The sequence below is a fragment of the Callithrix jacchus genome, chromosome 14 (genome assembly GCF_049354715.1).
Source record: "Callithrix jacchus isolate 240 chromosome 14, calJac240_pri, whole genome shotgun sequence".
NCBI classification, from domain to species: domain Eukaryota; kingdom Metazoa; phylum Chordata; class Mammalia; order Primates; family Cebidae; genus Callithrix; species Callithrix jacchus.
Window position 1 is genome coordinate 111,341,674 of NC_133515.1, and position 14,590 is coordinate 111,356,263.

At 50.8% G+C, this 14,590-nt stretch overlaps 1 protein-coding gene and 1 long non-coding RNA gene across 2 annotated transcripts in view; both read right to left on the bottom strand.

Annotated features, from left to right (window-relative positions):
- Positions 1–13,945, bottom strand: part of ALLC (allantoicase) — a 44,682-nt gene extending 30,737 nt beyond the window's left edge. Inside the window, 5 exon segments of the mRNA XM_035273317.3 lie at positions 2,658–2,694; positions 3,961–3,983; positions 4,444–4,538; positions 5,487–5,570; positions 13,734–13,945. Of these exon segments, the coding sequence (XP_035129208.3) occupies positions 2,658–2,694; positions 3,961–3,983; positions 4,444–4,538; positions 5,487–5,570; positions 13,734–13,773 (279 nt within the window). The 5' untranslated portion in view covers positions 13,774–13,945.
- LOC144579197 (uncharacterized) lies at positions 9,898–13,721 on the bottom strand. Its single transcript, XR_013526222.1, has 2 exons — positions 11,274–13,721; positions 9,898–10,899 (listed from the first exon to the last, which is right to left on the bottom strand). It is a non-coding gene; the product is annotated as an uncharacterized LOC144579197 (long non-coding RNA).
- Positions 13,946–14,590: the final 645 nt, after the last annotated feature.

Consider the following 14,590-nt stretch of genomic DNA (forward strand, 5'->3'; position numbering starts at 1 on the left):
CTGAATGTTTGTCTCCTGCCAAAATTCATATGTTGGCACCTAATCCCCAAAGTGATGGGATTCAGAGGTAAGGACATTGGGAGTCGATGAGGTCACGAGGGTGGAGCCCCCGGGACAAGATGAATGCCCATCCGGGAGGAGGCGGGAGATGGCCCTCTTCCTCTCTCTCCTCTGTCACCTGAGGGTATCACCAGCAGGCGGCCATCCCAAGGTGGCCTCACCAAACGCTGGAGCTGCCGCTGTTTCAGGCTCAGTCTCAGATTCCCAGCCCCCAGAACTTCAAGAAATCACTGTGTGTAAGCCACCAACCATCTTTTCTTTTAGCAGCCCCAACTGACTAAAACTTTTTCCAACCCTACAACAGTGTTAATGGTGGGAATGGAGGGGGCGGATTGGCATTCAAGTTGGAGGTGAAAGGTGAACTTTACATTTATCTGTAATGTTACGTTTTTCAAAAAGGAGAAATGTGTATATACGTATTTATATATATTTCTCATGTGATTTTATGGTGTGACTATATATACACATGTGTGTGTGGTTATATTGTGTATGCTCAAGTATAAAATATAAGAAACAATGCCCCACCCTGTCTCTCTGCTGCTCTATTTCCAAGCCCACCTCTCTTCACAGGTAATCACGTCTCACTGTTTGATGTGTGTGCCTTCCAACCCTGTCTTATGCACATAAAATACACATGCATGGATCTCTCTTGTTGCCAGTGAATGCAGAGCTTGCCTTTTTTTTTTTTTTTTTTTTTTTTTTTTTTTGAGACAAGGGTCTCGCTCTGTCACCCAGGCTGGAGCGCAGTGTCATGACGACGGCTCAGTGCAGCCTTGACCTCTTACGCTCAAGCAATCCTCCCAGCTCAGCCTTCTTAGTAGCTGGGACTACAAGTACACACAGCCACTGTTTTTTTTTTTTTTTTTTTTTTGTATTTATTTATTTTTTTTTTTTTAATTTTTTATTGGATTATAGGTTTTGGGGTACATGAGCAGAGCATGCAAGACAGTTGCGTAGGTACACACGTGGCAGTGTGCTTTGCTTTTCTTCTCCCCTTCACCCACATTTGGCATTTCTCCCCAGGCTATCCCTCCCCACCTCCCCCTCCCACTGGCCCTCCCCTTTTCCCCCAATAGACCCCAGTGTTTAGTACTCCCCTTTCTGTGGCCATGTGTTCTCATTTTTCATCACCCACCTATGAGTGAGAATATGCGGTGTTTCATTTTCTGTTCTTGTGTCAGTTTGCTGAGGATGATGTTTTCCAGATTCATCCATGTCCCTACAAACGACACGAACCACTGTTTTATGGCTCATTGTTTTTATTTTTAGAAATGGGATCTTGCTTTGTTGTCCAGGCTGGGCCCAAATTCCTGGGCCCAAGTGATCCTCCTGCCTTGGCCTCCCAAGGTTCTGGGGTGACAGTTGTGAGCCACGGTGCCAGGCCCGACTCATTCCAGTAGCCACACAGTCGTCCACGTCTGGAAGAGCCGCCATCTCTCCAGTTCCCTATCAATGAACCTTTACGTTCATTATCTCCTCTCCAAACAATATCAGAATGAATGTTTATTTTCTACCTGCTTCTGCCCACCTGTGCAAACGATGTGAATCCACGGGACAGCTAGGTCAAGGTATGCGTGCACTTAAGTATTGCAAAGATAGGCCGTGTGGTAAAATGGTAAGCGCCTTGGCCTCTCGTGACTGAGCGACCTACAACGAGTTAGGTTCCCTTCCTCATCTGATTTTCACTTTCTCCCTCTCAGGGCCGAACTTCAACTTGCACTGGACCCAGCCAGGTCCTGCCCAGATAGACAGCAGCCACCTCACCAGGGTGACGAGACAGCCGCTGCCCACACTGGAGGCACCTGTGTTTGTCTCTCCACTCACGAGAACCCGCATCTCCACACTGGGTGTGACAGAGGAGTAGGACCCCAGCACAGCCACCGTTTCTTCCTGTGTTCGTCAGCATTTTCTCTGTTTGTTTAATAAGCTGTCCTGCACTTTTATAATTAGGCAGGTAAGACATTTCCGAGAAAACTCAAGACGTAGATCAGTTTTCTCCCTAACACAGATTATGAAATTCACCTTGGCCAGAAGAGCAGTATTTGAGGACTTTGGTATTTTCCCATTGAAACGATGCAGTCCTGGGCCAGGTGCGGTGGCTCACACCTGTAATCCCAGCACTTTGGAAGGCCAAGGCCGGCAGATCACCTGAGGTTGGGAGTTCAAGACCAGCCTGACCAACATGGAGAAACTCCGTCTCTACTAAAAGTATAAAAAATTAGCCAGGCATGGTGGCACCTGCCTATAATCCCAACTACTTGGGAGGCTGAGGCAGGAGAATCGCTTGAGCCTGGGAGGCAGAGGTTGCGGTGACCTGAGATCACGCCATTGCACTCCAGCCTGAGCAACAAGAGCGAAATTCTGTCTTAAAAAAAAAAAAAAACACAGTCCCGAATTCTGTGGTCAGATTCCTGTGTCTGCTGTGTTTTGCTGTGAGTTCGTGCCGATTTGCACGTCTTTCTAATGTTCTAATATGCTAATTCGTTGGTGCATATCACATGACTGTAATCTCAAATATACAGGCAGATTTTAATTAGCATGGCTGCATAGATTTCTCTACGTCAAGCTTGACATTGCAGAATGCCAATTTACAATACCTTCATGAGGTTTTCTGCAGGGGAAAAAAGTCATCTGCTGCAAGAAAATCTAGACAAAGAAAGAAAGAAAAAGTGACCATAAATCCAAAACCATTTTATTTTATTCTCTAGTGAAACATTATAAGATGAAGTAAAAGAAAGTTTGAAATCGCCTCGGGGAAGCGACGCAGCTGCGGTTAAACCCCGATGCCTTTAAATGTGCCACAGCACTGCCTGCCTCCTCCTCCGTCTTCTCTTCCCACCCTTCTTCTGATCCCCTCTACCATCCGGAGGTGAGAGCGCTAACTTCTTACACTCGGGAAGCAATTAAACCAACTTTCCTTTTTTCATGAACCAGAGGTTTTGTGGTACTTTTACAAACAGAGCAATGAATAAAAAGCTCTGGATCACACGGGTGGTTGGCGGCTCTGTGTTTTCCACAAGGGCCACCATAGGTCACCCTGCAGGCGGGCTGCCCTGGTCATTCATCCAGCAAAGCAGGGTTGTTTTGAGAGCGAGGTCGATGCTACTCATTGTACACCCAGAAAACAAGGTAAACCAGATTTTCCCGAGCAAAACAGGCTGTGGTCACCCCACCCAACCCAGGACTCGGAGCCGCTGCAGCCTGGAGAGCACCCTGCCCCAGGCTCCGTCTCCAGCCCAGGAGTTCAAAAGGCAGGAAGAGCGAGCTGTTTCGCAGCTGCCAGCTCTTTCGGTGGCAGAGCCGAGAGGAGACCTGATGCATGGGATGACCTGTGCCAGGGTTCAAATGGCAGGTAGGGGGACATAACAGGGTCCACCCTGCTCCGTGTTTCCCTGTGTCTCCTCAGCAGAAGCCTTCGGCGAGCACATGGGGCCACACCTACCTCTCCAGACTCATGCTCCCAACTCTCCCCACAAATGCCCAATGTGTGCTTGAAGCACTGAGCCCCCTGGAGTATGTGGGCTCCCTTGCTCCCCATCACAGGCACCTCTGCCTGAACTGCCTTGTGCTGCCCAACAGCTGCTCTCCAGCAAGCCACCTCCAGCAGCACACGGGTGGTCCTTCCCCATCCCTCCCACCCCAACCCCCACCCCAGGCCTGCCCACAGCTGAAGTCTACCTGCTCTCCGAGCACCCTGGCCTTATGCTAGTCACAGCACTGATCTGAACTTATATCTGTCTCCTACTAGAGTGTAAGCTTCCAGGGGACAAGCACAGGGTCTTCCCTTTCTGTGCCAGAGTGTTTCTGAGCACAGCCTGCACTCCAGCATCTATGTACAATATGTTTAATGAATTATCCAGGTGACCCTCATTACACACTAGAGTCAGAGGACTGCTAGACTAGTCAGAGCTAGAGAAACTGATCTAACTGGAGCTAGAGGAACTCAGATCTAACTAGAGATAGAGAAACTCAGATCTAACTAGAGATAGAGAAACTTCAATCTAACTACAGCTAGAGGACCTCCAATCTAATTAGAGCTAGAGAAAATCCGATCCAACTAGGGCTAGAGGACCTGCGATCTAAGAGCTAGAGGACTTCCGATCTAACGACAGCTAGAGGACCGCTGGCCTACCTACAACAGAGGACCACAGTTTGTCCTCTAGTAAAAGACACAGAACCTAAGGCAGTGTTGTTCTTGCTGAGAATTATCACCAGTTTAAGATAAATTCTTTGGAAGTCTTTCTTGCTCACTGGCTTCCTCAGACGGGCCATCCCTTAAGCCCAGTTCCTACTGATCCTTGCATGAGGGTCTCTGCACTGGTGAGTTGCATCCTTAGCATAGATGCGTTATACACTTGTTCTAGCCATGAGAGACCCACATACTTTTCCTCCTACGGATTCAGATGCCATGTCTATCAGCTGGGTGAAGTCCAGAAATCGGGTCAATCTTCCCTCCTTTGGAGTATCAGCCATGTGTCCTGGAAGGGAGATGGTAGCTCAGTCAACCTCAAGGCTGTGGGAGGGAGTGAGGCCTCATCCAGGCTCCTCATGCCAAGGTTTGAGATGTTCAACTGGACCTGATAGGTGCCCTCTGCTCGATGAGGCTGAACCAGTAAGGGACTTTGCTTAAACACACTGAAACGGGAAAGGAATTACAGCACGGCTTCCTTCTAAAGTATTTAAGACTAAAATATCACTGTACAAACCCAATCACCGTAAAATGCAAAGTCTTCTTTTACTGTTTAAAAGGGAGAAATTATTTCCATTTAGAAAATAACTTGCTTTTAATACTCTTTGAAACAATTCAAAACACACATATTGAGACCCTGGGTGGTAGGCCCCAGCTAGGTGTGGGGAACAGCAGAGCCCACTCGCTCAGAAGAGCACCCCACGTGGGAACAGAAGTCCACTGACAGGCAGGCTGGGCCATGCTCTGGAGCCAGCAGAGACTAAGCCACAGAGATGTCTCCAGCCAGGCGGACTCAGGGCCGTGCGCTCCATGGCAGGTCCTAACACAGAACTTAGCCCAACTCCAGCACCCTCGTGGTGAGGCTGAGAAAGCAGAGCCTTGGAGAACTGGGAAGAGACCCTGAGGGCAGCAGGGAGAGTGGCACTGGCCCCAGGGCCTCCCTGCCCCGAAGTCAAGAGGTGGTCTTTGTTCTGAGCCTTTTTTTCTTTTTTTTTTAATTTTTTATTGGATTTTAGGTTTGGGGGTACATGAGCAGAGCATGCAAGACAGTTGCGTAGGTACACACATGGCAGTGTGCTTTGCTTTTCTTCTCCCCTTCACCCACATTTGGCATTTCTCCCCAGGCTATCCCTCCCCACCTCCCCCTCCCGCTGGCCCTCCCCTTTTCCCCCCAATAGACCCCAGTGTTTAGTACTCCCCTTTCTGTGTCCATGTGTTCTCATTTTTCATCACCCACCTATGAGTGAGGATATGCGGTGTTTCATTTTCTGTTCTTGTGTCAGTTTGCTGAGGATGATGTTTTCCAGATTCATCCATGTCCCTACAAACGACACAAACTCATCATTTCTGATTGCTGCATAATATTCCATGGTGTATCCCTCATGGTGAAAGAGAAAACTACACAAAAACATCTTCCTAAGAGCTACGTTCATTCACAAAGGAAGGAATACAAACAGCCCATGCATGAGAAGTCAGCTCTTCCTTGAAATCCCAGGAATATAATTAATGATGAAATACCATTTTGCCTATGAAACGGACACTTTTTTAAAGCAAACAGCTGCTTCCGTAGTCCATGGTCAGGAACCTGAATGGGAACAGCCCCTCCAGGGTGACTCGGTCACACCTGCAGGTGGGAAGGCGCTCCTGCCATCCTGCTTCACTGGTTCTTCCCTGAGTCTTGGTGCTGACGCCCCTGGGCTCACTGGAGTCTCCTCCTCATGTGCCCTTATCCCCTGGTAATGTCAACCAGACTCGTGGCTCCTAAGATCACCTGCTCTCCAATTATCCCAAACGCATAGCGCCTTCCTCACATGAATTTCCATCTGCCGACTCAAAACCGTCCCCCTTGGATTTGAACCGAATCTCAAAGCCGACAGTCCAGGCCTCAGCTCTGGCTCTCCCGCAGCCTGCCTCACCACAGCCTCCCACCTCGGGGAGGAGCAGCCCCATCCTCCCGGTCCCTGCGGCAAAAGCCTTGGTGGCATCTTCAGATCCCTTCCTCACACCCACAGTCTGTGCAGGATCCTGTCCGTCTGCCCATTGGACCCAGAATGTGGAATTATCTTTTTTTTTTTTTTCAGATGGAGTTTCCCTCTGTCACCCAGGCTGGAGTGCAGTGGTGCAATCTTGGCTCACTGCAACCTCCACCTCCCTGGTTCAAGCAATTCTCCTGCCTCAGCCACCTGAGTAGCTGGAATTACATGCACCCACCACCACACCTGGCTAATTTTTGTATTTTTAGTAGAGATGGGGTTTCACCATGTTGGCCAGGCTGCTCTCAAACTCCTGACCTCAGTGATCCACACACCGTGCCCTCCCAAGATTACAGGCATGAGCCACTGTGCCCAGCCAGAATTATGTTCTAAACAGTCTGAGAAGGAAGGAAGTGTATGAGGCCAAAGTGAAGTAAGACGGGCTGTGTGCTGGTGACTATTGTTACCACTGGACAGTGGAAACACTCAGGGACCATCTGATATTTTTATCCATCTGGGGTATGTTTGAAACCTTTCACAATCAAATTCATACACATGGCCGGGCACAGTGGCTCACGTCTGTAATCCCAACACTGGGAGGCTGAGGTGGGCAGATCACCTGAGGTCAAGAGTTCAAGACCAGCCTGGCCAATATGGTGAAATCTCATCTCTACTAAAAAAAATACAAAAATTAGCCAGGCATGGTGGCAGGTGCCTATCATCCCAGCTATTTGAGAGGCTAAGGCCAGAGAATCGCTTGAAGCCGGGAGGGTTGCAGTGAGCTGAGATTGCATCACTGCGCTCCAGCCTGGGCGACAGACCAAGACTCTTTCTCAAAAAAAAAAAAAAAGTCATATACATTATGCACATTACATACTCACAGGGGTGGAGCGGGAGAGAGGGGAGAGACACTGGCACCATCTGTCTCCTGGGAAATAAAATATCCCCAACACATGTGCCCATGCCTGTCTATAGGCCGTTCTTCGCCCAGCCCCAGAGCAAGTTTCCAAAAACAAAAGTCAGCTTGTTGCCAGCCCTGCAAGGGTTCCCGGTTCACTCGGAATGAAAGCTGCTCTCCTTACCTCCGCCATAAGCACCCCTCACCCAGGGCCCTTTCCCCTCTGTCCTGCCTCTGTGACTTTGCAGAGGTGGTTCCCACTGCTGGGAATGCTCCTTCCCACACGGCTGTGTCTGCTCCATGCCCCCGTCCAAGATTTCACCTGAGAATCACCTCCTCAGCAACACTGCCCTGACCTCCTTATAGGTCAGCCCCACCCCCAGGCAACCCAACACCCCTACCTGGCCGGCCTTAGTGCCCACATCATGTGAGTACGCATGTGTGCAGCATTTATTATCTGTCTTTCCTGATCAGATGCACGCTCCATGCCAGCAGTGAGTCTTTTCTGGTTCACTGGCCGGTCCCTAGTGAATCCCCTAACAGTGACCGTGAGCTCACAGAGTGTCAGGCCCTGTTCATACAGTTTCTCTCATTTTAATCATCAGAACAACCTGCAATTTTGGTATTATTCACATCCTACAAGTGAAAGGGAACACATCTTTGAGAGATCAAGTAAATTGTTGAAGCCCACAGCTGCAAGTGAACCACATGGCCAGCCACGATGTGTCCAAACGTGAGCGACACCGGGAAGCCTCTAGAAGAGCACTGGAGCAGGATGAGTGTCGTGGGAGTGTTGGCCAAACAGGCTCCACCTGGTCCTGTGCTCCTTCACTCAACACTGTGAGCAGAGCTCCTGGAGACACAGGCACCGTGCCCAGGGCTAGCCATGCACTTGCCCTTCAGCAGCTTGTGGTGCAGTGGAGGGGACAGATGGGGTGGTGACCATCTCTGGGAATGCGGTGACAGAGGCACCCTCGAGGTGTAGCAGGGGACGGAAGACACTCAGTCAGCTCTGGAGGCTCAAGAACCTCCCTTTAAGAGTGGATGCCATACCAGGCTGGACAGGGAAGGACGGACAGCCATGCAGGGGAGACCTCGGGTGCAGGCACAGAGGCCAGTGGCCCCAGGAAACACAGGGGCTGATGGTGCCTTCGCCAGGACCCACACTGTCCAATCTGAAAGTCACTAACCACACCTGGGTATTTTGCAAATTTAAACTTCAATTTCTTGAATGAAACTCAAAATCGAGTTCCTCCTTTGCTCTGGCCACATTTCGTGTGCTCCCAGGGCACCAGCAGCCTCCCTGCTGAGCAGCACAGGTGTGGAACAGGCCTGTCATGAAGAGAACTTTACTGTGCTGGAAAATCTCTAAAAAGATTACAGTGCAGAACTCACCCAGCAGTCATCCCACCATGCAATGCGGAATTTAAAACAGCGCTAATAAAAGTATATATATATAATAAAATAAAATAATAAAACAGCGCCAAACCACCACACAGACACACAACCTACAGAGTGGCTAGAATTAAACTCGCTTCTTCACAGAGCTCGTGGCGCGACGCTGACCGAGCCGTGTCCTGTTTGCTGCATCCCTGGCTGAGTGCTGTGGGGAGGCTGTCGCATGGGCAGGTTAGAGACTCAGCAGCCTGGCTGTGTCCCATGGGTCTCCTCGCCAAGTCCCTGGGCTCCCCCTGCACACACCTCTTCATCGTCGTCCTCCACTGCACACAAAATCACACAGTGCCAGGCCAGTCACGGGCCCACAGCTGAGGCTTGCCAACTATGTGATACGCTGAGTCATGACAGAACCCTGGATGCACCCAGTGGTTCTCTGGAAACAGCTGAACATTTTCCCCCAGTTCCAGCAAGCTCACCAGGCCCCCTGCAGAGCGCTCCAGCATTTTATGTAAGTCAATCATGTAATGTTCCCTCCCAACCACCCCCATGTGGTGGGGACGTCAGGGGTCCTGGTAACGTGGGGCGTGACCCACACCCATCTGTATTGCTCAGCTTTCCTGCGAAGCAGAGGGCACTGGAGGTGCAGGCCAGCCTTTTGTTTACAGTCTTTCATCTTTCCCTTTGGTGTGCCTCCAGCAGCCTCCAGCGGGCGTTCCGTCTTACATGCATGCACCAGACGCTGTAAATTCAACAAGGAAGGAGAAAAGCATTTACACGCTTTCTCAAGGTACCAGCAGCCTCCACACTTTGCTCTGTGTAGCCCCACCCCACTGAAGCTCACACTCAACTTAGACAATAACACTCTTCAGTTTGACCCAGCAATCCCATTACTGGGTATGCGCCAAAAGGAATAAACATCGGTCTACTACAAAGACGCATGCACACGGTCATTGCAGCACTATTCACGATGGCAAGACATGGAATCGACCCAGATGTCCATTGATGATAGACTGGATTGAAAAAACGTGGTACATATACACCGTGGAATACTATGCAGCCATAAAAAGGGATGAGAGCATGTCCTCTGCAGGAACATGGGTGGATCTGGAAGCCACTGTCCTCAGCAAACTAACACAGAAACAGAAAACCAAATGCCACGTGTTCTCACTTCTAAGTGGGAGCTGAACAATGAGAACACACGGACACAGGGAGGGGAGCTCACACACTCGGGCCTGTCAGGGGGTGGGGGGAGGAAGGACATCAGGACAAGCAGCTAAGGAATATGGGGATTAATGCCCAGGTGATGGGTTGGTCTTTGCAGCAAACCACCGTGGACACATTTACCTATGAAACAAACACACATCCTGCACACGTCTTCCAGAACTTAAAATAAAATTTAATTTAAAAAAAAGACTTCAACTCAGTAGATGAAAAAAAAAAGGAAAAGAATGATCCCTCTGTAAATGTTTCTCTTTGGGAAACAATTAAAAGCTCTTCTTCAGAAAACATCAGTCAGTGCAGCGATGCCATCTACAGCTGACGCCATCAAGCCAACAGGCCCTTTCCAGGACCCGCCGGGCTTCGCCAGCTGCCACCGAGGGTGAACACGCAGGCTGACTCTGTTATTCAAACCGGGTGAACACACTTCAAGCTCATTAAAACTATTTTCACACAGAAGTCTGTGTGAAACATTTACATATATTTGAGGTGCCATTTTGGTACTTCACAACGCATAACAAGTTTTCAAGACTAAGTTTGTTTTTTCAGATGAAATCCACACTTGGAAACATCTGGTTTGGGTGGTTTTGGTCGGGTTGGTTTTGTTTTTTTCTTCTTTTGGAGACAGAGTCTTTGTTTGCTGCCCAGGTCAGAATGCAGCGGCACGATCATAGCTCACTACAGCCTCAAACTCCCGGGCTCGAGCGATCCTCCCGCCTCAGCCTCTGAGTAGCTGGGATTACAGGTGCGCACCACGACACCAGACAATATTTTCACTTTTTCTGTAGAGTCAGGGTCTCGCTCTGTTGTCCAGGTAGATTGTCTTGAAGTCCTATCTTCAAGCGATCCTCCCACCTGGACCTCCCAAAATGCTGGGATTACAGGTGTGAGTCACCACACCCAGCCAGAAACAACTGTCTTCCTTGGCAGAAATGAATCTAATTTGGGGTGAGAAATTCTCCACGGCCTTTGTCCTTAGCCTTCCACAAGTCGACGTCCGCTCACTGGCCCCATGCTGTAAGCTTCTCTAGAGAACAGGAGTTAGAAAGGGACCTTTCGGCAGCTTCCAAGAAATAGTTCCTTCAACTCTTTTTTTTATTCTTTTGACCAAGCTCCATTTGCAGTGAAGACCCTGCTACTCAAATGTCTTTAAAATGTGTTACCTTGAGATAAAAGCAAAACAAACAGACCCGTGTAAAATCCTACGGAGATAAGTTTCAAAGACACATTCACCCCCCATTTAATAAAGTGCTTCCGTTTAACAGAAGCAGCAGGGGTGGTAAAGTGGAGGCGGGGGTATAAAATTCAGCCCCATTTTCTCTGTGGCCACTCATAACCGTTTCAACTACTTCGTCTTTAGGCCAGAAAGGCAGACCTTTAACTAAGAGAGACACCCCCACGAGGTACTGGCATGAGCCCCACATGGGCCAGCAAGAGAGGGGACCTCAGTCCCAGCAGCTCGAGGAGCTGGATTCTGCCAACAATCTCAGCGAGCCCATGAGGATGAGCCCAGAGCCTCTGAGGGGAACCAGCCCACCTGTATTTGAGTTCAGCCTCAGGAGACCCAGGGCAGAGGGATCCGAGAAGCCCACCTGGAGGTCCACCAAACAGGCCATGAGACGAGGAATCTGCATTCTGTAAGACACTAGGGACCTGTGACAACAGCAACATGAAACTATAATACACACCTGGAGCTTTTCATCCACACTTCCCCACAACCAGGAAGAGTTATCCGTCGCTACCAGAGTGGCAGGCATCGTCGGAGAGCTGCTAAGACGGTTAGGCTGAGCGGGGCAACGACTCTTCACAGCCTCCCGAAGCCAAAGACTTGCATCTTTTGTGTGCGTTTCACAAGCCCGGGACACTTAACCCGAATCCCAGGGAAGGGCCCACGCGCTGGTCGGTTTCTCTGGGAATGCTCATTCTTTTCCCTCCAGCAGATGCTCTGGGCCCTAAGCATTTCCCCAAGAACATCAAGCATCTCTTGTTTCCTGGCAGATGCAGCCCAGGAGCAGCCCCCACATGCCAAGCTCAGTTAAAGCCTTCCCTGCACCCCAACTTGAGGCTTTTCTGCCTTGGGTGCATTAAGGTCAGATCCCTGGCATGGTTTTCAAAACATATGTGCGCAATGAGCTGGGAGCAGGAGGACGGGAACCGACATCTCTAAGCATCATCTCTATAGCGCCCTCTTTGTTCTCGCATCTCCCGGACCCCAAGTCTTGGAGTCGCATATAATTATACCCATTGCTAAGAAGCCCAGAGACGGGATGGAGGCTCTCGCCCAATGTTATACAGCTAATGAATAGGGAACGGGATGGGCTGTGAACGCAGATGAGTCAGACCCCAGGTCGTGCTGCCTGAAACCACAGCCCCTCTCACTTTACTATGGAAAAACAGTGAAACAGCAGCACCTCCCCAAATATTGGAAAATGTATTATCTGTGTTCTCCCAATGTCTTAGCCTATTTGTGTTGCTATGAAGGCGTAAAATTGCCTGAGGCTGGACAATTCATAAAGAAACGCTTCTGAGGGCCGTTCGGAAAGCGTGGAGCCAGCACGTGCTTCCAGTGGGGGCCTCAGGCTGCTTCCACTGGTGGTGGGAGGTGAGCGGAGCCGGCGTGCAGACACCACAGGGCGGGAGAGGAAGCGAGGAGGGGCGCCAGGCTCTTCCTAACAAGCAGCTCTCACAGGACTAACAGCAAGAACCCACTCACTCGCCACCTCCAGAACCACTGAGCCGCTCATGAGTGACCCGGCCCATGGCCCAGAGTCCTCCCGCTCGGCCCCACGTCCGACACGGGATTAGATTTCACCGTGAGGCTGGGGGGGAGGAACATCCAAACCACAGCACCCCACGATCTCGAAAGCTGCTATGCGAAAAGTGTCCCCACCCCTAAGATTAAAAACTGTGAGAAAGAAGAGACGATGCTCAAAGGTAGGCCTCCAGCCACGGCACAGGCCCTAACACCCGCCCCTCAGAGAAGGTTAAAGGTCAAAGTCTAGACCACAGAGCGACCTTGAGCAGGGACCCCAGGAGCCGGTGGCCAACTGCACGAGGCCCTGGCAGCCGGCAGCCGGCATGCACGTTTACATTTAGCTCTACTTTGTGACTCTGCTTTTGAATCCAGGCGGTTTACTTCACCACGGCCTTAGTTCTTCAGCTTTTTCTGTTTGCTTGTTTTTCTGAGACAGGGTCTCACTCTGTCATCCAGGCTGGAGAGCAGTGGTGTGATCGTGGCTCGTTGCAACCTCCACCCTCACCCCATCCTGGGCTCAAGCCTCCAAAGTAGCTAGGATCACAGGCATGCGCCACCATGCCCAGCTATTGTGTGGTCTTTGTGGTAGAAATGGGGTCTTACCGTGTTGCCCAGGCTGGCCAGAACTCCTCTGCTCAAGCAATCCACCTGCCTCATCCTCCCAAAGCGCTGGGATTATAGGCATGAGCCACCATGCCAGGCCTCTTTAGACTTTTTTTTAAAAAGACCAGAGTCACATGACTTAAAACCAAGCAGATCAGAGACCAGAGCCCAGAAGCCTGACCCGCCTCTGGGGCCCCTCCATGTACCTGGGCTACGCCAGATACCAACACAGTTCCACAGCACCCAGTGGGGTCTGCCACCCCTCCAGGTCTGATGCCAACACGGTTCCACAACACCCAGTGGGGTCTGCCACCCCTCCAGGTCTGATGCCAACACAGTTCCACAGCACCCAGTGGGGTCTGCCACCCCTCCAGGTCTGATACCAACACAGTTCCACAGCACCCAGTGGGGTCTGCCACCCCTCCAGGTCTGATACCAACACAGTTCCACAGCACCCACTGGGGTCTGCCACCCCTCCAGGTCTGATACCAACACAGTTCCACAGAACCCACTGGGGTCTGCCACCCCTCCAGGTCTGATGCCAACACGGTTCCACAGCACCCACTGGGGTCTGCCACCCCTCCAGGTCTGATGCCAACACGGTTCCACAACACCCAGCCGCCACCTGCCCACTCTTACCTTCCAGGCATCCAACGTTGGCTGTGTTACTGGAATTCATCTCTGTCACCCTGCTCTCTCAGCAGTGCCAACCTTAAAGATAGCAAGGTATTTATAAACCACACTCCAGCTCACCAAGGAGTCAGAAATCCAGTATTTAGAAATGGATTTCTTGCTCCCCAGAAGCCAGCCAACATCTCATGGTGCTTGAGTGCCAGCTCAGAGAGAAGTATAGGGGCCTGAGGTAGGGAAAGAACTTCCCAGAGATTGGCTGTGCCTGTATGATGTCACAAGGGCTGCAGAGAGATGGAAGCGAGAAGGGGAGCAGCCCCTCCCCAGAGAAGCCACATAGGCCTCAGCAAGACCCTTACACAAGGCCTGGAGCCAGACCCGGTCCCCACGTGTCCCAGGGCCTGTCACTGCCCCTAACAAAGCTGCCCCAGGACACTGGCCTGCGCCTGAAATCCCCACCTTCCCAGGTCGGTCAGTACCCTGAGTTAAAGTTTTCTCTCTAGATGTCACCTACTCACTAATCATTATTAACTGAAACACTGAGCACACCCAGGAGTGGGTCCTGACCTGCCAGAGAAGACGGGGACCCTCGGGGGAGGGTGAAGAAGGCTACGGCCCCTCAGTCCCAGAAAAAGCAAATGCACACAACACCTTCATGGAATTTGAAGAAGCCCACAAACGCTTGAGAAAGGGCCCCTTGCCAAGCGGACACTAAGCCCATGGCACACAAAATGAACGCACGCCTCCCGCCGTCACAGGCCCCATAGTCTACGGTAGAATTTTCCATGGAAAAAGAAACTTCTGAGCCCAGCTTGGATGCACGGTCACAGACGTGACTGCCCTGCTTCAACACAGCCACCCTGCGG